Source organism: Globicephala melas, chromosome 3 (genome assembly GCF_963455315.2).
Source record: "Globicephala melas chromosome 3, mGloMel1.2, whole genome shotgun sequence".
NCBI classification, from domain to species: Eukaryota; Metazoa; Chordata; class Mammalia; order Artiodactyla; family Delphinidae; genus Globicephala; species Globicephala melas.
Genome location: NC_083316.1, coordinates 17,944,973 through 17,968,610, shown reverse-complemented (window position 1 = coordinate 17,968,610; position 23,638 = coordinate 17,944,973). Strand labels below are relative to the sequence as shown.

The window sequence follows — 23,638 nt, the reverse complement described above, 5'->3', positions numbered from 1 at the left end:
TTGGTGTTATTATAACACATATCATTAGACAAAGATAACTACATTAAAGCCTTAGAACTTTTATATAATTATAAAATAAATGGATGATACCAAAGACAATTCTTCTTTTCTTGGTCATTTTAATTATCCAGATGACAATAGATTGTTTCTATTGTGAAAGAGTTCAAAAATCAGTGGTAGACTTACTGCATGCTATATTTGGGGAAAATGTTATGTGTAAGTATACCATTATGAGTTAGGATTAAATTGTTGAGTAACTTTTAAGGTTATGTAGCATTAGAGCTACTTTGCTTTAGCTTCTTTTTACTTCAACATAATGTATGTAGTATCATCTTCATATATACAGAAAATCAAACTGAGATTATTGTCTATAATTTAGGCTCAACATAACTTCATCTAATTTTTTATAAATTGTATAGAACATTATTTACATGAAAAGTGTTAATGGTTGTGGGTTAAAACTAAGACTGAAGTCTGTTCTTAAGGACAGTTTAGGAATAGAAACTGACCCCAAAAATTATTTTAGTTAGTTATAACTATGCAAATTATGCTGAATTCCAGGGACTTCAGACTTAAGTGCACTCTCATATAGCCTCCAAGGGAAAGTTGCAAAAGGTTTATATTGACCAAACTGTGGTCATTAAGTAATGAAGGATTTAAACAAAAATAAATAGGTTTTTTGGTAGAATTTTTTAAAGGGTTTCTTCTGCCTGTGTGCCAAATAGTTAGCCATGAAATGGTGTTCTCAGACCAAATGAGAAGAAAGTACCTAATGTTTCTATAATAATTGTAAGTGATAATATTATAAATTAGTAAACCAAACTGTTATAGTAGCTTTATATACATTCACTCAATTTATTACTGTCCACATTGTAAGAGTGAAGAAATAGAGGCTAAGATTTATTTCCATGTGTCACACAGCAAATGATGACCAAGCTAAGACAGGAGCCCAGGACTCACACTCCAAAACACAATTTCACAGGGACACATATTCACCTCCTTAGGCTTCATTTTTAAATAAGTTAATAGTAAAATTAGTCAAGGTGATTTTTACATACATAGATAATTAAAGTAAACTATAGTAAAAATTTTTATGTACATTTGCATTGTACATATAATTAAGATGAAATTATTGTTAGCCTTGGCATCTATCTATCTATCTATCTATCTATCTATCCACCTACATTTAAGCTCGTTGGACTGCTTACCTATTAGAAATCTATAGTGCATTTGCATTTTAGAAATAAAATACAGACTCAAAGTATGAGAATAGGGAAATATGTGTGCAATATTATGTGTGTACCAGGGTTGTAGGTAGGTAGATTGCTATCTCTATCCAATAAGTGTTAATTACTAGATAAGACTCAAGCTACAAGAGTTCCTAATGATTTTATTGTGAAGGATCCTTTTTGATAATTTCCCTGTATATGGAAAGATTTTTGCCTACCGACACTATATGGCCTCCTCCCTGCTGGCTGCCCTTAGTGGCAATGCCTTTGCCAAAGACATAAAGAAGATCCTGGACAGTGTGGGCATCAAGGAGGTGGATGACAGCCTGACTCAGCAAGGTCACCTGTGAGCTGAAAGGAAAAAACCCTGAAGATATCAGTCACTGCTCAGGGTATCAGCCATCTGGCCAGCGTGCCCATCTCCACGGGGCAGATCTGCAGCTCTTGCTGCTGCTTCAGCCTTGGCATCAGCAGAGAAAAAAGACGGGAAGAAGAAGGAGTTGCAGGAGTCAGATGACTCCCTGGATTTATCCTGTTGAAGTAGAGTTCTGCTCCCCTGCAAAAGTGTTAAGATGTCGTTTCTGACATCAGCGGTATCGCTGATCCCCCATTCTGTTTAGTAGAAGCAAGTCACTAGATCCAGACCACACTTAAGGGCAAAGAATTACATGGAGGTAACTCATGTGGGTATCAGGAAGTGGGGATTCTTGGGAGCCATTTGAGAAAGTTGCCTACCTGATGTGTTTCTTGACAACTAGACAAGTCTTTCAAAAAGTGAAGAAAGTTTAGAGACCATATTACTTAACTACTAGGCCTGAAAATTTTGTGAAAAAGACAACAATCTGTTTGAATTCATAAGTATGCAACCAAAATGCAAAGTGCTGTAAGAGAAAAAATAATTAAAATAATTATTTTTGAAGACATAAGCATAGTATGTCACACAGGAATTATCATTTGAGCTGAGTCTTTAAAAGATGAAGAAGATACTGAAAAGGAGGAAAGGAGGGTATTCTAGGTTGAGGAAACATCTTAAGCAAAGGCAGAGAGGTATTAAAGCTCATGTCCAGATGAGAAATTACAAGTAAGGTGGTGCAATTGGTGCCCAGAATGAGTAGGGAAGGCTAAAGAAAATGCATTCAGAAAGGGAGCCTGAGATCTCCTCTCTATTCTCATATAGAATACAGTATTGTTAGGTACAGTCACCATACTGTATAGTACATCCCTAGGACTTATTATATTTTATAACTGGAAGTCTGTACACTTTGATCACATTTACTTTTTGCACACCTCGCACCCCTGCTTCAGGCAACCATTTCAAGATCGATACAAATATCAGATCATTGTGTTGTACACCTAAATTAATATAATGTTGTATGTCAATTATATCTCCATTTTTAAGAAAGAAAGAAAAGAAAGGAAGCCTGAGGCCTTATCAAACAGAGCCTTAAATACCACATGGAGAAATTACAAAGTTTTTTAAGTGGGTTTTTGAGCCCATCCTCATTTCTGCTGTTTCTACTATATGTCCCTAACTCAACATATGTCCAAAGAGACATATATCACTTCTCCAACTTTCCCCATCTGGTGAGTCTGGAAGGTAGTTATGCAAGGGACCTGCATTCCTGTAAACCAGCACTGGCTGGGTTACATTGTATCCATCTGGGTGACCGAGGTTAACCTCATCAGGATCAAGAGACAAGAGTGAGTCTGGATTCTCTGCAGTGTTTGAGCCGCAGACATTTCTTTCTAATTTGGCCAGTCTTTTTTCAAAAGGGCACTGTAAGTCATATGCACATTTGAGAATAGGCATGCAGGTTGGCCCTTTCTTTTTTACTACTGTCCTTCAACTTCTTAATTGTTACCTGAATCAGAATCACCTGGGACAGTATTCCTGGACCCCATTCAAGACATACTGAATCAGAATTTCTGGGATTATTGCCAAGAAATCTCCATTTTAAACAAGATACTTAGGACATCTAATGGATACTGATGTTGGAACCAGTGTGCTAAATTCTCTAAATATTAGCATGGATTTGTGGAAATAAAACAGCTTAATGTTACTATGAAGACATGTACATAGAGAGCGTAGTTGACTTCTGAGGACTAAATAAAACCATTGGTTTCAATTATGGATTGAAGACATTATTTTTTCCTATTTTTTCTCAAATAATTGCCTTTCTCTTACACTTCATGAATATGTTACTTTGCATGTATGAGTCTAGGTAGTTTATGTACTATTTAATATTTCCCTTTTTTTTCCCTGAGTAACAATATGAAACTATCAATATTTTGTATTCTCAAAGAAAGGTATCTTTGATTTATACTAGTATTGGCAACAATTTACTAGTACTTATAATGCAGAAAAGTAACACATACTTTGAAGAAAGAAGCAGTTATAAATATTCAACCATTTTATAAAGCCTTCAATGTGTTGTATACATGGAAATATAATCATTAACACCACTATAGTCATGGACTTAATTTAGAAATGATACCATTTTTCTCACTATTATATGATGTGTCAATATAATAGAATCCAAGTTTGTTGTTATAGTTTATATTTTATTTTAAACTTTCAACTGCTTATGGGTATACTACCATAATCAAACTATTTGGGAGTAGTTTAAACCGGTAAAATTGCTCTATCAAAATCACATACAAAACAATGTCAGGCTTTTTTTTTCCTTAATTAGTATCTGATTTTTCTCCAGAAATTAAAACCACTTGATGAGCTTTTCACCTAATGGTTGAAATTTGGATAAAAATTATATTTTAGATATGTACAGAAAATTTTAACATCACATATCAAAACTGGAATTTAAAAATAAGAAACATTTTTACATTGAAAATGTTATTTTATTGACCTCATGGACTATATTGTATTTCATCTATTTGTATAGGGATCCTCTCAGATGTGAACTTCTTAGTATCAGGGACTTTATCTTATACCTCATTGATGCCTATGGTTTATCATACTCTCTGGAACACATAGATATGTACATAGTTAATGAATAAATTGTGAGTAGCTTTATCGGCATCCCATCCTGCTGATTTGGGCCTTGGAGTTCCTGGTAAGTTGCTTCTTCTCAGCCTCTGTGCTCACCCGGTGTATGTTGGGCATGATGTAGCTGGAATGGACTGGACGCTGGAACAGGCTTAATGAAGTCCAGAGGGAAGACCTGTCAGCCCTTCTGCTAAGGCACCAGCACCCCAGGCAGTGGGCCTGTGTGCAGGGGAGCAGGATATCGAAGACCCACGCGGCCTCTGGCTTGACCACACCTTGTCCATGCAGATGCCACCGGCAACGACTGGCTGTCCAAGGTTCAGGCTTTGAAGTGGGGCCAGGAGCTCCCAGACAGGGGCTGACTTAGGCTGAGACTCCTGGGAGTAGCTGTGATCTCCATCTGCCGATGATGGGGAAAGGGAGCTCCAGAAACTGCCAGCAACCTCCTGGGACTTGTTAGTCAGTCCCCCCAGGCCAGTCTCCGTGTCCCAGAAGACCCCAACCCATTCCCAACCCACAGCCACAGAGGGCAGGTAGGTGGGCTCAGAGCCCCTGCGAGTCAGGACAGGGTGACATGTGGTTCCAAAGGGTGGTGATGCCATTCCAGGAGGCCTGGGGACTGTGGGAGCTGATAGCTGCCTCAGTCTCCTTGGAAGCAGAAGCCTTGCTGGAAGGGCAGACCTGGAACCAAGTGGGAGTTCCACCCCCAGCAGCAGACCCCTGGGGCAAAGTTCCTGCGTGGCCCCTGGAAATGAATGCTGTTCCTGGCACAACGGCCAATGTGCCCCGAGGAGCCCATTGCAGCTGCAGCCCCATAGTTAGAACCCTTCTTTCCTTTTAATATATATTTTAATATTTCTTATCACTAGGGGTTTTTAATCTATTGCTGCATAACAAATTACAATGGAGTTTCTCTGGGTCAGGAATTCTTTTTTAAAAAAAAATAAATTTATTTATTTTATTTTTATTTATTTCTGGCTGCGTTGGGTCTTTGTTGCTGCACGCGGGCTTTCTCTAGTTGTGGTGAGTGGGGGCTACCCTTCATGGCGGTGCACAGGCTTCTCATTGTAGTGGTTTCTCTTGTTGCGGAGCACGGGCTCTAGGGCATGCGGGCTTCAGTAGTTGTGGCACACGGGCTCAGTAGTTGTGGCTTGCAGGCTCTAGAGTGCAGGCTCAGTAGTTGTGGCACACAGGCTTAGTTGCTCCGCAACATGTGGGATCTTCCCGGACCAAGTCTCGAACCCATGTCCCCTGCGTTGGCAGGCAGATTCTTAACTACTGTGCCACCAGGGAAGCTCTGGGTCAGGAATTCTAAAAGAATTCATCTTAATATCTGCCCCAGGAAGTCTGGAAGACTTGACAGCTGGGGGCTGGAATCTTCAGAAAGCTCTTGTACTTCAGAAACCCAAAGGCACTGAAACATTTTACTTTCTGCAGCTAATTAAACTCCAAGTAAGGAGTGATGCCAGTCTTCTTTTCTTATCAATGAAGCATAATATAATTGAGGTTCAGTCATGTTGTTGTAGCACGTATCACTGTTTTGTTCCTTTTTATTGTTGAAGAATTTTATTGTATGGATATGCCATGGTTTATCTATTCACCAAAAGATAGACATTAGAATTGTTCCCAGTTTGGGACTATATGCATAATATTTCCATGCACATATTCACATATACAGGCTTTTTGTGGACATTCATTTCATTCTCTTGGGGAGAGACCTAGGAGTGGAGTTGTTGGCTTATAAGTTCATGTTTAAGGTTTAAAGAAAATTCCAATGTATTTTCCAAAATGACTATACAACTCTATATTTCTGCCAGTGATCCTTTCCATCAGCAATCCATTTTATTTCTCTCAGCTATGATTTGTGAATTTCAGTTTATAAGTCCTACCTTTATTTTGCTAAATTTATTCCTAAATATTTTATTATCTTTGATTCTATTGTGAATTGAATTTTTCTCAGTTCTATGTCAGTTTCTTCTTTGCTAGTATATTAGGTATAAAATGGCCTTTTTTTTATATTGCTGTCTTATCCCACAGCCTTAATATACTTGATTTGATCTATAAGTGTTTTGTGGATTCTTTAGGGTTTCCTCCATACAGGGTCTTGTCATTTTTTGATAAAAAATACTTTTTTTTTTCAATCTTAATACTTTTTAAATTTTTATTTTTATTTGTTTGCATTGGATAAACCCTTTAGTGCAATGGTCAATATGTGGTCAGAGCAGACATTCTTGCCATGTGCTCAATATTAAAGAGAAAATATTTAGCCTTTTACCACTGAGTATGATACTGGCTATGGTTTTCTTATAGATGGACTATGTCAGGTTGAAGATGTTGCCTTCTATTCATTATTTGTTGAGAATTTTTTATAAAATCATGAATGGATAAATTTTTTCAAATGCTAATGCTGAGTCTATTGAGATGGCTATGTGATTTTTTTGTTCTTTCTTCTGTTAATATGATATATCACATTGACTATTATTAAATGTTAAATTAACCTTTCATCCATAGGATAAATGCTATTTGGTCATTATACATTAGTTTTCTAATAAGCTTCTGGCATCAACTTGCTAATATTTTGTTAAGGAATTTTTGTACCTGTGTTCATGAGTGATATTAATCCATGCTTTGGATTTTTTTTTTTAATTATTAATTAATTTTTGCTGTGTTGGGTCTTCGTTTCTGTGCGAGGGCTTTCTCTAGTTGTGGCAAGCAGGGGCCACTCTTCATCGTGGTGTGCAGGCCTCTCACTATTGCTGCCTCTCTTGTTGCGGAGCACAGGCTCCAGATGTGCAGGCTCAGTAGCTGTGGCTCACGGGCCTAGTTGCTCCGCGGCATGTGGGATCTTCCCAGACCAGGGCTCGAACCCGTGTCCCCTGCATTAGCAGGCAGATTCTCAACCACTGCGCCACCAGGGAAGCCCCATGCTTTGGTTTTTTTCTGATGTTTTAAATTGACTTTTGGCATTAAGAAACAACGAATAAGCTGGTGTTTTCTCCTCTATTTTCTGAAAGGGTTTGCAAAGAATTGATATCATGTGGTCTATAAGTAGTTGATAGACTTTCTCAGTGAAGCATGAAGGCATGACTTTTTCTTGATGGGGAAATTTTTAATTACAGCTTAATTTTTTCCACTTGTTTTAGGTCTATTAAGATTTTCTCTTTAATTTTGGGGTCAGTATGACAATTTATGTCTTCCTAGGAATTTGTCCAGTTCATCTATGTCAACTAAATTTTTGACATAAATTTATAATATTATTTTATAATATGTATTTCACTACTCCTTTATTATTGATTTTCATAATTTGACCTTAATTTTTTTTATTTTCTTATTTTAAGCCATGCTTTAAAATACTACTAATAAGGCAGTTCTAACTCAAATTGACTCAAAAAGTTATGGGATCTGATTGAGATATCACCAAGGATAAAGAAAGAAGATCTAACAAAACATTCTTGAAGCCATGAGGGACAAAAATAGAATTAGTTATCGATTATTTATCTGAGCCCAAAATTATTAATAAGCTAGTTATTCAATATAAGCAACATGGGTCAGTGATAATTGGAGTTTAAATGGCTTGACTACTAAGAACACAGCAATTAATTGTGTAAGATTTTGGTTATTTAATATTTCAAAGTTCATAATTGAATTTACTTTCTAAGTATTCAATGATAACTAGTTTCTAATTTGGCAAAGATTCAGATAATAATGCTCATGCCAAATCAAGTTTAAACAAATTTCGTCATTGCTCTTTCAAAGATTAGATGAGTCAGAAAGGAAATAAGTCATTAATTTTTCACATAATTTAATGAATTATAAATGAAAACATATATATATATTACTCTAATAAATATATTACTTTGTGAAAAGATCAATACTTGCTTGAGTATAGTAGTTCTCAAACAGAAATGTTACTATGTACCCAGACAGATTTACAAATATAAGGTGACATTTTTAAACATTTAACTAGAAAAAGTTTTACAAATATGCAGTAGAAGAGAGAATTATATAATGAAACCTATAAACCCATCACTCATTTTCAACAGTATGAATAACTTGTCTTTGTTGTTATTATAGTTTTTCCTCTATTCTTGTTTGGGCATTTACTTTGCAATTTCCACAGTGATGACTAGTGACATTTAAAATTCAGTATTTCTACAAATCCTACAGTGCACAGGAAAATCTCACACAACAAAATATTTGTCTTAGCTAAAATAGCAAAAGCACACCTTTGAGAAACACTTTTAATAATAAGATGTTACAATACTGATCATATTTTGAGCCATAGTACTCATTGGGACAGATGTTCAAATCTATATTGCAGGAGGATAAATATTTAAAACTACCAAAAGGGAATTTTTCAAGGGTAAAAATAAGCTTGAATTAATAACATATTTATACATTATAATATTAAATCTGTACTATAAACATAATTTTGAGAGAAGTCTTGCCCCATCCTCACACTAACTTAAAATAAAACTATAATCCTGAGGGGAAAAAAAACACTTTCTTCTTCATATGTCCTTGGGACTTGTAAATTATGTACCAAGTAAAATAGGAAGTAGAGGCTGATTTGTACATTGTACAGAAGTTGAATAGGTTAATATATAATAGAGTTTAAGAGCATGGACTTGAAACTAGAACACTTGGATTCAAAACCCATCTTACCACTTTTAACTTGGAATTTTTGGAAGAGTTACATTCCCCCTCCGTTCTTCAGAGTTCCATATACAATAAGGGATAATAATGGTCTTTATATTAGAGTTGCCTGTGAAACCTAAATGAGCTTACCTGTGAAATGTGTCTTAGAATATGGGTACATTATAAGTATTATGAAGTATTAGGCATTGATTTTGCTGTAGTTTTTGAGAATTTATAGTTTGTTTAGGAAAATGAACCAAATTTAACCAAATTGTTGATTTTATCTGTATTTTATGATATATGAGTACTTAATATCAATAACAGAAAATGAGCTAGATCATCTCCACAAATTACAGTTGGTGATAAGAGTAATAATAATTTACCAAAACTAATCTAACATTCTGTAGAATACTCATTTAATACAACAAACTAAAAAACTTATGAATTAGCACCTATTAATATCACGAGTTGAAGAAAGATTAAATAACTTGTGAAAACTGAACCAAACCTTTTCTACCAGATAAGATAGTGCCATGTAACCAATATTAATTTTTGAATAAATAGATATTTTTTGCATCCTTCTCCAAGATTACCAATACACCTTCTATAAACACAACCCATATTACAAAATATACCATTTCTCTTCCCTTTATGTTATCTGTGCCTATACTGGTACACAATGTTGGATTTCACTGTGTCATATATGAATATGTGAACATTTCTTAAGCTACGGCTGATGGTGCATTTTATTTTTTTAGATAAATTTTAGCACAGCAGAATATTGTAGGCTTGTCAGAATCAGTCATGTGGTGAGATTTGTATTCATTCTTTAAAAGCATCCAGATAGAGATCTATAAGAATCCTAACATTATGAATGTTCAGTGGCACTGCAGATGAAGAATCTAACACAATAACCAATCATTTAAAAAGGTCTGGTGGAATGAACATAATATTTGGATTTCCATAGTCCTGGGTTTGAATATTAACTCCCCATCCCTCTAGATGTGTGACTTTGGACAAGATCCTTTGACAATTTGGGGCACTTTATCCATCTGTATAACTTCATTAGGTAAAATAAATAAGTTGAAAGATGTGCATTATGTTATGCCTTATTAGTTTAATTATTTCTGGTCTTCTTCAGCAAATGACAGAGAGGTCGGTAATATATCACAGGCTGGGGCTAAAAATTGTGATGGAATTTTGGCAGAGATAACTTTTCAAACTAATTTTTTTGATATTTCAAGAAGGAAAGGCTGTTTATTCTTTCCTTTCTTATCACAAGCAAGTAATTTCAGGGTGCATCTTAGTTTTCCACAATCTATCTCTTACTTCTACTTCCTTAAATTTATTTTAATTTTCGTCTATGCAAAGCAATCTCTCCTTCATTCTTGGAGTTTATCATCCTTTTTTGGAGGAATCATTTTGAGAGAGTTATTTAAATATGTAGATGATACTACCCAATAAAATTATAGACACAACATGGAAAAACATATGTTTTATCCAGTGAAAAATATCACTATTAGTGAAGATTGATCCTGTGAACTAACCCTGGTATGATGGCTACACTTGTGATGAAATACCAGCTAAATGTTTGACCTTAACTTTGGTGTTGATTTTCAGGGATAAATACTGGTATAGTGCAAAGCCGGTGCTCTGACAGCGTGACATTGATAGCGTCAGCATTCATCTTTTATTTATAATTAAAAAAATTAGTTTTTACTGGAGTATATCTGATTAACAATGTTGTGTTAGTTTCAGGTGTACAGTCAAGTGATTCAGTTATACATATACATGTATCTATTCTTTTTCAAATTTTTTTCCCATTTAGATTATTACAGAATATTGAGCAGAGGTCCCTGTGCTATACAGTAGGTCCTTGTTGGTTATCTGTTTTAAATATAGCATTGCCTGCTTGTAAATCCATCTTTTCATCATTTATGTTTGGCACAGTGCCTCAGCTTCCCGTAAAGAAAAGGTCATTTGGATTCCATATGAATGCTGATTTTTAAAAATGTTATTGCTGTTTACTATAAGAGCAATAACTGATCAGATTTTGTAATCATCTTTTCTGCTTTTATGTTTTTAACAGGTAACCCATTATTAACCAGCAGAGTCAACATATTAATTAATGTCCTAGATGTCAATGAATTTCCTCCAGAAATATCTGTGCCATATGAGACAGCTGTGTGTGAAAATGCCAAACCAGGACAGGTATCTTATCAATATTGTTAATTAAGAGTGTATAAACACCCACTATATGCATGTGTTCTAGGTTATATGACCTTGCATGAATATACACACATGGATCTTATGTCTTTATAAAAGAAACCATAAAAGATAGTAAATTCTTTTGAATTAATGGTATATTTGGGATGTGGAGTTAATACCACAGGGGACAAAGTGATGATGGCCTAGTGAATATTCTTTGTATAACTAAAAGTTCTAGGATTTCAGATTCTGCTGTTTTCCATTTGTATACTGTGGAATTTCTAAAGACCTTGTGACTATAAATCCAGGAAGCAAGAAACTTTAGACTACATTCTTCTATAGTATTTCTTGCTTTGCTCACATGCTTTTATGAAGGGTGCATAAAAATTCTTAAGCCCTTGAAAAATGGAAAGCTTTCTCTGGTGGCCTTGAGTAGAGCATCTGGGTTATTCAAAATATCTGAATTACATTTTCTTATTAAGTATTGCTATGCAGGGAGGTTCTAGTGGGGAGAGGATATGAGGAAGGACCATATAGTTGATAAACGTTATCGTCAAAATCCTAGAGTTTATGTGGATCATGGTGGGTAGCTAGCTTTTTTCTACACTATTATAAATGAATGAGTGAATATATAATATGATGATATAATATAACATAATATAATATAATAGGAACCAGGCATGAGCAAATGCTAAGAGTGTGATATGAAACAAGAATATAATTAATCCAATATTGTATACCTAGGTTCCAAAAGAAAAATACATCAGTATGCTTTACTTTGCTGTCTATTTCAATTACCTTTAAATAGCATAACTACTCATTTAAGTAAATTGAAGTTTTAATTCTTACTTGAAGAAATATCTCAATATTTAAAATGGTATCTTTATTGAAAAAGTTTCTTTTATAATATCTAGTATTTGTTTCAATTTGAATGTTTTCTACTGCTTCATGGAATATTTGTCCCATAGTTCTAACCCTGTGATGTTCACTAGCCTTATAGGTATTAAATTAATATTAAATAAAAGTTAAAGTATATGTTCTCATTCACACATGCCCCATTTCAAGTGCTCAGTAGCTGTATGAGATGGGTGGCTACCGTCTTTATCAGTATAGATGTAGAGTATTTCCATCAGTACAGAAACTTCTAGTGGACTGTGCTTCTCTATTACTGCTTTTGATAATTTGGGGAAAGTATTAACTTTATTACAGTATGACTTAGTCATATTTTACCAAGTGATAAATTTGAATCATTAATTTTGAATAGACACAGAAATACATTTTTTTAAAGTTTTAATGCTTTATCACTTTAAATGCATACAAAATTTACATGGGGTAAACCCAGTGCCTGATTTATTGTCTGAAATAGTAGATACTACATAAATAAATAACCTGAAGTGGTTATTTGCAGAGTTATAAGAGGTTTACCAAAATTCTACAACTTAGCTATTCTCCACTTTTCAGAGCCTTCTACTGCCACCCCAAAAATCCAATCCATTATTTTTAGGTAATTTAGGAACATTAATGGTTTCACAGCAATCAGAATTTTGTAATGCACTAAGTGAAAGCCTTTTGGAAATAGAACTCTATTTAATGCTTCTATGTTTCTCCAGTAAATTAAAGAGTTTAAAAAATTGGGAATAGTAGAAGTTATTAGAGATAACTTGATTTTCTTATATTTAGACAAAGTGGTAAGGAATCTGTGGGGACATTGGAAGCTCTTTTTTTGGGCATTCTGCATCTTATTTACATACAAAACATAACCCTGAAATGTCTGAAATGTAGTATATGAGCATTTCCTGCTTTTGACCCCAGCCATCCTGACCCTTGTCTAGAAACTATGCATAGGAACTATCTATCTCTTCTGGACTATAATTGAATATGCATGCATGTATATATGTACGTATGGCTTATTTATTTATCTATCTATCTATCTATCTGTCTATCTATCTTCAAAAGAAGTAAGAGAAAAGAAAGATGATGCTATATAAATCAATAGTGATTTATATGATGAACCAATGAAGTATGGGAGTTGTTTTACTTAGGGCAATAACTCTCAAGTGTCAATTACAGATAAGTACCAGTTTATACCAAAAATTTCATCTCTGTATGCTGTTTTAAAGGATGTTTCTTCATTGTAAAGTTATGTTCTTGATAAGTTTTGATGTTAATTTAGTAAATAATTGTGCTAGTTGATAGCAAAGGCAAAACAAAACAGAACTTCACAAATTAATTCCCAAAAATTTAAAGAAATTTTAGGGGTGAGATATAGTAATCTGAGCACATGTGAAGGAAAGTTGAAGTTTTACTTCAAGGGTCTGAAGGGTCTGTATGGTAATTATTTGACTAAATTGCCATATTTAGCCTTCGGTGTTGAATCCATGACACTTCTAAAGACTAAATAGATCCTGTGTGACTGATTTACACTAAAATAGGGAACTGAATTTCTCATTAGAGGACCCATTGTCAAAATACAAACTACTAGTACTGCACTAGACACTCGAAGCCCCAGTGTATACATTTGTGTGTTCCTGTGTGTTTCTGTGTGTGCCTACGAGCACACACAGCTAGATGGGAAGGTAGATCATAGTCATAAGACTGGGTTTCAACCATGGAATAAAAACAAAAAGCGGTAAATAACTGACATGTTTAATGGCATCAACCTAAGAGTACAGGATGCAGGCTTTGCCCGCTGGGAGCAGAATGTCATATTTGAAATCTAAGGTCTTCCTCTGGCAAATTCAAACTTAGTCTAAGAGTGTGGTCACCTGAGCAGCACACTGCTTTTATCCTCTATGTCACACACTTCCTGAAATTCTTCCTGATGCAAAACCATTGGATATGTTAATAAATAAATACCTCAAAGCCATTCTGATTTGCTTACATATATAGTGAATTATCAGTTTCATAGTTTGGCCCTTGGAAGTTAACCTCCAAATTCTTAAGGGCATCTCACTGAAGTATCAGAATTTTAACTACTTAGATTACACACTTATGGGAACAATTTAGGAAAAATTTTGAAACAAGGTTAGTCATACTTACTTCTTAAGAAAAAAAATTCTATGAAAACACAATTTGTATCTTATCCACTGGGGGGAAAGAAACATAACAACAAAAACAGATCTACATCCTGTGTATCTCTTTCTCATCATTTTACTTAGTTATGAAAATAAAACTCATTCTCACAAACATAATGATACTAAAATTTTGCTTTGCAAGGACTTTTAAATAATCAGGTTAGAAAGCATTTATTTCATGTAATTTAAAATGCAAGCAAGTACATTTTAATTTTATTTTGCTTATTAGTGAGAATTTTCAATGGCATTAACCTTTTTAGTTATGTAGATATCGATTTGGAATTAGCCCATACCCTATACTTGTACCTATTATTAAACTGTAAATATTTAGCTACTTGTTTATAAAAAATATTTGTAAATAATTGGCCTACTGATATGAATTCGAAAAATATCATTTCTGTTTACTTGCATGTTTCATTAAATAAACTTATTAGCCTGGTGTGTAGAGTTCCCTTTGAAACTGATGACTGATTTCAAGTCTCATCTCAACTTTGTTTCAGATAATTCAGATAGTCAGCGCTGCAGACCGAGATCTTTCACCTGCTGGGCAGCAATTCTCCTTTAAATTATCACCTGAAGCTGCCATCAAACCAAATTTTACAGTTCGTGACTTCAGAAGTAAGTTTAACCACATAAAAATTTACCTTTTATCATGCAACTTTGTAAAAGGACACAAAGGTAGAAATCCATGCTCTTCCTAAAAGCACTCAAGCTCATAAAATATAGAAATGCATATATAAGAAATACAAAATTTTATGGCTAGCAGTAAACTAAATGTTAACCTATATAGACTATATCTAATGAGGCAAATTACTTCCATTTATAATGTGGACATTCCCTTAATGAGTCAAACAAACAATAGGCTATCTGGGAAATTGAATACTTTTCATGTTTTAAATATATCATTTGTTCTACATGCACTGTTTGTACATACAAGTAACTGTTTTATTTGAATAACACATGGTATGGCACAGGTCAAGAATACAGGCTTTGTAATGAGAATGATATAGGTTTTCACTCCCACTGCATTACTACTTAATGGCAGATTATCGATATATTAAATTATACTAAAGAATTTCAACCTCATAGTTAAAATAAATTAACCTCATGGTTCATTTATTAAATACAATAATGTATGCAAATCCTTTAACACAATGCCTAAAACCTATTACCTTTAAGGTAATTTTAGCTACCACCTCTGCCATCATAACTACACTTACATTTCTGCCACCACTGCCATCACTATCACTAATACTAATATTATCACGTCTGCTGCTACTAAAATCTACAAAAATATAAAGGACACTGGATTAGATATAATAAGGCTAAGTACTGATCAGTTGTTCTGACTTTATTTGTTCTGTGACTTTAGATATTTTATCTCTTCTAAGTTTCTGTAGACATAATATTGGGAATAAAAACTCCTGAGTTCATAATATTGGGTAGAAAAAAGCTAATTCTTGCTAGATTCTATGCTTATGGAACAAATGAGCACGTGATAAGATGGATGATATAATGATGATGATTGATAGGAATCAAAGGATGCTTTGAGAAAGTTAAAGTTAGTTTTCTTCAAATACTTGGGGGAAGGAAATTAGAGTCACAGAAGGAAATTCAATAAGATTTGCGTCATCAAATAACGTAATGTGAGGAACGGCTGGGAATGAAATAAGGTCCCAATTATGAAAGGCCTAATAGGTAGGGATACTACATGTTTTATCATGGAAACTGGAGTATGTTTGAGAATAGCAGTGGACAGTGTTTGTCATTTTAATTAGAGCAGCACATCTAAAACAGGGCTGTCCAAGTCAAACTGAACCATAGGTCAACCTGTCTATAAGTCATTTAAAAAGTGTATAACTTAAATCCAATGACCTGAGAAGTCTTTGAAAGGTTTACACAAGAGTTTAACATATTCAGATTTGCACTTTAGCAAGTCAGTCTGCATGCAGTGTGGACAAGACAATAGAAGGATACAAGACTATTTCTGATACTATTGTAGAAAATGGATGAGAGAGTCTTGGATTAGGATAATCCAATGGATTAAAGTAATGGCTGTGAGGATAGAGGTGAGTGGTTGGAGATAGAATATATAGAGCTTCATTCTAGATCTCTTAGATTCCATATATAAATATGATGAAGAAGAAAACTAATAAGACTTCTAGATCATTGGCTTGGGTAACTAAGTAGATGGTCACATCATTCAGGAACAAAAGTATTGACTATTTTCCACCATTTTATCTTTGCTGAAGAATCTATATATGATTAATCATAATAATATGAATCAGATCATCTTGCCTCAAAGTATAGTATTTTTTCATGATCTGAACATGTATTTGCCACTCATGCCATTTACCATATCCCCTGTTTTATCTTGATATATTTTAAGTGTAAGTTTTTTTGTTTAAATGGATAGACACTTTTTTTCACCTTTCTTTTATTTGTGAGAACATTTAAGTTCTATTCTTTCAGCAAATTTCAGTTATAATGTACAGTGTTATCAATTACAGTAACCATGCTATATGTCAGATCCTCAGACTTTATTCATCTTATAGCTGATAGTTTGTATCCTTTTACCAACCTCTCCCTATTTCTCCCACCCCCAGCCCCGGCAACCATTTTTCTACTTTCTATTTCTAAGTTCTGCTTTTTTTTTTCTCTTACATTCTGCATATAAGTGTTACCATGCAGTATTTGTCTTTTTCTGGTCTATTTCACTAGCATGATACCCTCCAGGTTCATCCATGTAGTCACAAATGGCAGGGTTTCCTTCTTTCTTATGGCTGAATAATATTCCATTGTGTGTATATACAATATATGTCGCATTTTCTTTATCTGTCAATTGATAGAAACCATTTTATGGGTGAAAATGAGGTTTAATATGTCTTTTTTCTTCCCACCATGGACAGCATAATGAATTCTATATGGTCACATATCAATAATAATACTGGGTTAAAAATAAATCTTTAAAAAAGGGGAGACTGCCTTTTGACATAACGTGTTCAAGAATATCAAACCCCTAGCTCCCTAAGTACAAATACACCAGAGACTCTGACTTCCTATTTCTATTAATCACTTTCACCCAGGTTTCAGGCTTTAATCCTTGATGGTTCCTTTCCCCAGACTCAAGTATACAACCATCAATGGCTGAAGATTTCAATATTGATTCAACTAGTCCTCATTTTTCTATTTCTACTGTCAACACAAGTGCCTGACACCACTGACTCTTACTGGGAATATTATAATAGACATTTGGCAGGTTTATATTTTGTTTCTCAATTTAAAAATATCCTCTGTGTAATGAAAAATAGATATTCCCCTGCCAAATTCTATCTTATCACATAAAGTTTTCTCAGTTTTGTGCTTCCTACTGAAATGGGTATAGAGAAGGTGCCTAATTTTTCATTGTTGAAATTATAATCTACAAATAGAATGAATGGAATATTGATATAGTAACATTTTTCTGACATACTTGTATTTTAATGAGTACTATATCTTTCTAAAATTATTTTACCTGATTCCAAAGTAGGTATCATGTACGGCTACAATGGACTAAATGTTAGTACATTTCTAAAAAACAGCAAAATGTTTCTGGGAGTGACTTCAATAGACTCAAAAAATGAAATAGTGTTATGAATAAAACAAAAATTCCACTTTTATGTACAGAAATAAAAGAAGATGGGGCTTCCCTGGTGGTGCAGTGGTTGAGAGTCCGCCTGTCAATGCAGGGGATATGGGTTCGTGCCCTGGTCCGGGTCCCACATGCCGCGGAGCGGCTGGGCCCGTGAGCCATGGCCGCTGAGCCTGCACGTCCGGAGCCTGTGCTCCGCAACGGGAGAGGCCACAACAGTGAGAGGCCCGCGTACCGCAAAAAAAAAAAAAAGAGAACAAGTGCATGCAAAACAACACTTTCAATAGAAATATTAGTAGAACTAATATAAAATTTTAAATTCTTATTGCCTTGGATTATTCCAAGTAAATATTGTATCATTAATTATATCAAAATGATTTAATTTTGTGATTATATTAAAGTGATGATTATTATAATTCATGATATTTAAAAATTTTAATGACTCGATGTTTTTCACACATTTTATTTTCCTTTCCATGTTTCTTATGCTGTTTTGCAAAAGTGAAAAAAATATATATATATTCATATATATATGTATTATAGATATGGATTAGGGAAAAATAAAAAATCAAGCTTTATCTGAAATATTATATTGATATTTGTCAATTTTAAAGAACAGGTTCTTAGGTAAGATGTTATACTGATTCATCCTTTGTAATCTTGGTTCTTCTAATCATGTAAGGAAACATCCACTGAAGTATTTTTTCTCTGTGAGATTTTGATGTCAGAAAAAAATAGTCTGTCAACACAACATACTCTTGTCTTGTAAACCTTTTTCTATTCTTTCTGAATAGAAAATTTAATTCGTACACCAGACAAGATTAATGTTTCTTCTTTTCCTAAGGATTGCTTTGAATACATTTGATTACATTTTGGCAGCTTTCATAATGATAAAAGAAAGAATTAAAATATGGATGTTTTTTACTGATTCAAGAAGAGCTTCCTACTGTTTAACAGATACCAACTTGAAGATTTCAAGTGATACTCATGGTAACCATCTTATCATAAATGTCATGTTTTGTAGACAACACAGCTGGCATTGAAACCCGAAGAAATGGATACAGCCGCAGGCAGCAAGAGTTGTATTTCCTCCCGGTTGTAATAGAAGACAGCAGCTATCCTGTCCAGAGCAGCACAAACACAATGACTATTCGAGTTTGTAGATGTGACTCTGATGGTACCATCCTGTCTTGTAACGTGGAAGCAATTTTTCTTCCTGTAGGACTTAGCACCGGGGCTTTGATTGCAATCCTACTGTGCATTGTTATACTCTTAGGTTGGTTTCAATATTAATCACATATTCTCCCTCTCTCTCTCTCTACCCCTCCCTTATTTGTGTATCTCACTCCTTATTTTACCATGTAAATCAGTTTTTTCTTCATTGAGATGCTACATCTGGTTAGAAGGAAGACTATCTATCTATACTGAATTATGTAATTATTATTAAAGTTAATTATATTATGAGTATTAATTTTCTATTTTATTCCATATGGAAGTATACCAATAGAAATAATTCAATAACATCATCAAAAATATAAAAGTATGTTCAAGCCCTAGAGAATTTTCAAGTAATAACAATTTGTGACACTTGCTGCGATGAACTTTTCTATGACAAATATCTCATTTGCAGCAACGGTTTTAAATTCATTTTTTACAGCCTAGTAATTATTGCTGCCTAATAAAGTGTTGTATAACCTTTAAAATTATACTAGATGAACAGTAGTTGTCAAATAACAGTTTGATAAAGAAAGAAAGAAAGGTGAAAGAACAGGAAAGAAGTAGAAGGTAAAAGCACCTCCAAATTTTTTTTCTGTCTAAAGTGCTGGCCAGACACAATTCTTATTCCACTTTTCTCAGATCTCCTCACATCAAAAACTCTAACCATTCCCACTAGAACAGAACAGAACACAGTGAAATATCAAGAAGTGCAGCAAAGGGAAAGGATTGAAGTAAATGTATTCTGTAACATCTCTGTGAGAATAAAAACCTACTTTAGGGGCTTCCCTCTTCCATCAACTCCGTCCAGCTGACTATATTTCATTTATTCATTCGCTGCCAGATTCACAAAAGCAAAGAGAGATTTTCTATTTTTCTAAGCATTCTTTTAAATTAAAATTGCAACAGAAGTACAGTTGGGCACTGTGGGATCAGCTTCTATATTCATGTTTATTATTTAACCAAAATATTCTGACAAACGTACATACCTACCTTTATCTCTAGGCTAGAAAATAGAATTTTAAAAATGTACCAGGGTGTAAAGCATGGTACAAGGTATTATATACTAATTTGTGAAGAACATTCTCTGAGTCAGAAGCTCATTTTGGTTTGGAGGGTAAAGTTCTAGTCCAATTTGCATGATGTGGATATTAATTCCATGCAAATAACCTTGATGTGTAGAACAAAGTATTCTTTATGTCTTTAAAATTTAGAATTATAAATTATATCTGACATCTGTTTGTGCTGATGATATAAACCCCTTTAAAAGGGAAGATGCAAAATAATGTTCTCACACTGAAGCTGATCAAAAGGTGTTTAACTTCAAAACAAGCGTTTCTTTTTCATACTCTTGTCTAGGGGCTGTCTGAGTCCCAGAGGATTTCCGTATCCACCTAGGCATGATTTGGTACATTCTGGATGCTCGTCTTTGTCCTCTTTGGCCCTCTTACAGAGTAACAATTCATGTTGCTTAGGTTAGCATTATCACATACTGTCATCTGCCACTCATTCATCCAGATATTTACCAAGTGTCCACCCTGCTCCTAGCTGTGAATTGCTAGTACACAGCTGGGAATGTTGACACTCTTAGTCTTGCCGTGGGGTCTGCTTACAAATCCATCTATTCTTTGATCTCCTTAGCCAGTCTCATACTCCTTTAGATCTTCCAGCATATTCTTAGCCCTTTTTATGTCTTTTTTTAGGGTGAGAATCTTGCGGTGCTTAGGAACTTCTATTTGGCCCTCAAGCACATCTAACTAGTCTCTTTCTCAGCCATAGATACTCTAAAGCCATTTTATAAATATGCAGGGTTTCTCTGTGAGGTTTACAGTCTCTCACACACTCTCTGGGTGAACAACAATAGTGCTTTTAGTTCTGAGATTTGCCTAAAGCCTGGAAGGAGTGCAGAGTGCTAAACATCTCTGCAAGGCCCGTTGTACAGAAGCTCTACCTATATCTCCTCTGTCTTCCTCCTTAATTTTGGAAGAAGAGGGAATAAATGGGCTTTTGTCATCATGCAGTCTCCTACTTTCTAATCGTATGACAAGAGTCTTCCTTCCAGACTATGTTATGGTAAACCAAACACTTTGGCTTTCAATCTATTGCCACCACTATGGAGGAGAGGGGAGTATTATGCCAGGCAAAGTTGAGCACTGACTTCATGGTGTGAATCTGTGCTTATTTACTCCCAGAAAAAAATAAACACTATTGATGTAATGATGGCTGTGAGTTAATGGGGAACAAAGCTATTCAATAATGTGGGTCTATAAATTAAGTATTTCAAAATATTATCTTGCTTCAAGAAGGTAAACTGAATACTAGACATTTGGTTTGGAAACTATCTCAATATGGTAGGACACATAAATGTAAATAATTTGTGGTCTTATTTGACATAATTTGAAAAGCTAAGTCCCTTATATTCTATATTCTTTCTCTCTCTCTTTCTTGTTTATTGTATTTAAAAGTGATTGTCACGTGATTTGTGTTTATTGCATTATAAATACAGTAATGTTAACAACTGAGAAATATAGGTATGGATAATATCTAAGTGTTAGCTATGGGCAAACAATATTCAAGTTTTATTATTTCAATACTATACAGTTCTCTGTATGATTGAAACAAACATTCTTTTTTTTCTTTTTAAATTTTGTAACTCACACTTTTTACCTGACACTGAGATATTTAAATACAATACATGTTAAATATAAGGCTACAATGGTTTGATTTTGTGAATAATTTTGCTGTGGTTACATATTAGCTACAATTCCAGAATGAAATTGAATTTAAACAATGAAAAAAAGTCAACATAGATATGATCCTTATAGATTACAGTATGTTTACTTTGAAAGTAATAGGATACCATTAAAAACACTCAGCCAGCCCTGATCAATTTTATTTTTTATGGAGAGTTGGGCTGACATATTCTCATATTGCAATCTTTGTCTTGTTCTAGCCATAGTTGTGCTGTATGTAGCTCTGCGAAGGCAGAAGAAGAAAGACACCCTGATGACCTCTAAAGAAGACATCAGAGACAATGTTATCCATTATGATGATGAAGGAGGCGGGGAGGAAGACACCCAGGCTTTCGACATTGGTGCTCTGAGAAACCCAAAGGTGATTGAAGATAACAAAATTCGCAGGGATATAAAACCAGACTCTCTCTGTTTGCCTCGTCAGAGACCACCAGTGGAAGATAATGCAGACATAAGGGATTTCATTAATCAAAGGCTACAGGAAAATGATATGGACCCCACCGCCCCACCATACGACTCATTGGCGACATATGCCTATGAAGGCAATGGATCAGTAGCCGACTCTCTTAGCTCCATAGAATCTCTGACCATGGAAGCAGACCAGGACTACACCTATCTAACAGACTGGGGACCACACTTTAAAGTCTTGGCAGACATGTTTGGAGAAGAAGAGAGTTATAAAACTGATAAAGTCACTTAGGGGAGAAGCAAAGGCTAAAACACAACCAACAAAAGAAATTTAAGAGAAAGGAACATAAATAGACATCACGCTTCTACACACACACCACACACACACACACAAACACACATACCGGGCTTTCTAGGACAAGATTCCTTTGATTATTTGGTTTCTAGCAAGTTGCTATATTTATCATATTGTCAGTTTTGGTTTATTCTGCCAACACAAGGTAATTCCTAAAATGTGTACTTGCTTGGTTTTGTTTTGTTATTTTGGAAACACACTGAGACAAGCTCAGGCCTATTAAATACAATTTACTGACGTGACAACCTAGAACGAAGATAGCTATGTGGCATCACGGTGGAAGAGTGTTAGATTTTTCTTAATTCCACTAAAGTGCCTATTGAGACTCTCATCATTTAAAGTCGTGTAGAGTACACTCTGCTGTGATGGCATTGCGGGATTCAGACACAGAGGACATAAAACAAAGACACTGTCTTTATGTCAAGGAGCAATAGCAACACGCAGACTTCTCATTCCTTTTAAGGAAAAAAGAAGAATACTTTCTGGACTCCATCTTCTTATAATTAAAATGCTCTTTTTTTTCTTTTTTAGACTGTATGCCAAAACACATTTGTTTTTCCTACCCTCTGAGAAAAGTGAAATAAATGTGATAATATCAAATTCAATATGTAAGTCCCAAATTTTAAAAGCAATGTTTGATCTTCATATTGGTTCCTATTAAAGGTGTTCATGAAAATATTCATTGTTTTCCAAAGAAATAAAATTTTTAAAAAGAAAATTTAAAAAAATCCTCTTTATAAAGAGAGGCCTCAGGGCTGAAACTCCACATTAAAATAAATATTAGTTTTGTTTTAATATTGTGCCAGGGTGTGGAAGGGTGGAAGTTTGGTTTTAACAAATCACCAGATCATTGCAGTCTTCAGTCATAGATAAAATTTAAGTTATGTTTTGTTTGTTTGTTTGTTTTTGCGGTACGCGGGCCTCTCACTGTTGTGGCCTCTCCCGTTGCGGAGCACAGGCTCTGGACGCGCAGGCTCAGCGGCCGTGGCTCACGGGCCCAGCCACTCCGCGGCATGTGGGATCCTCCCGGACCGGGGCACGAACCCGTGTTCCCTGCACCGGCAGGCGGACTCTCAACCACTGCGCCACCAGGGAAGCCCTAAGTTGTGTGTTTATGAAACTT

The 23,638-nt window shown here is 34.8% G+C and overlaps 1 protein-coding gene across 5 annotated transcripts in view; it reads left to right on the top strand.

The window, feature by feature from the left end:
• Window positions 1-23,193, top strand: part of CDH12 (cadherin 12) — a 981,162-nt gene extending 957,969 nt beyond the window's left edge. For all 5 annotated transcript variants that reach the window (XM_060295685.1, XM_060295681.1, XM_060295683.1 and 2 more), the window contains 4 exons: window positions 10,961-11,082; window positions 14,654-14,771; window positions 18,809-19,060; window positions 21,953-23,193. In XM_060295685.1, the coding sequence (XP_060151668.1) occupies window positions 10,961-11,082; window positions 14,654-14,771; window positions 18,809-19,060; window positions 21,953-22,452 (992 nt within the window). In that variant the 3' untranslated portion in view covers window positions 22,453-23,193. The remainder of the gene's footprint in view (window positions 1-10,960; window positions 11,083-14,653; window positions 14,772-18,808; window positions 19,061-21,952) is intronic.
• The last annotated feature ends 445 nt before the right edge of the window (window positions 23,194-23,638 follow it).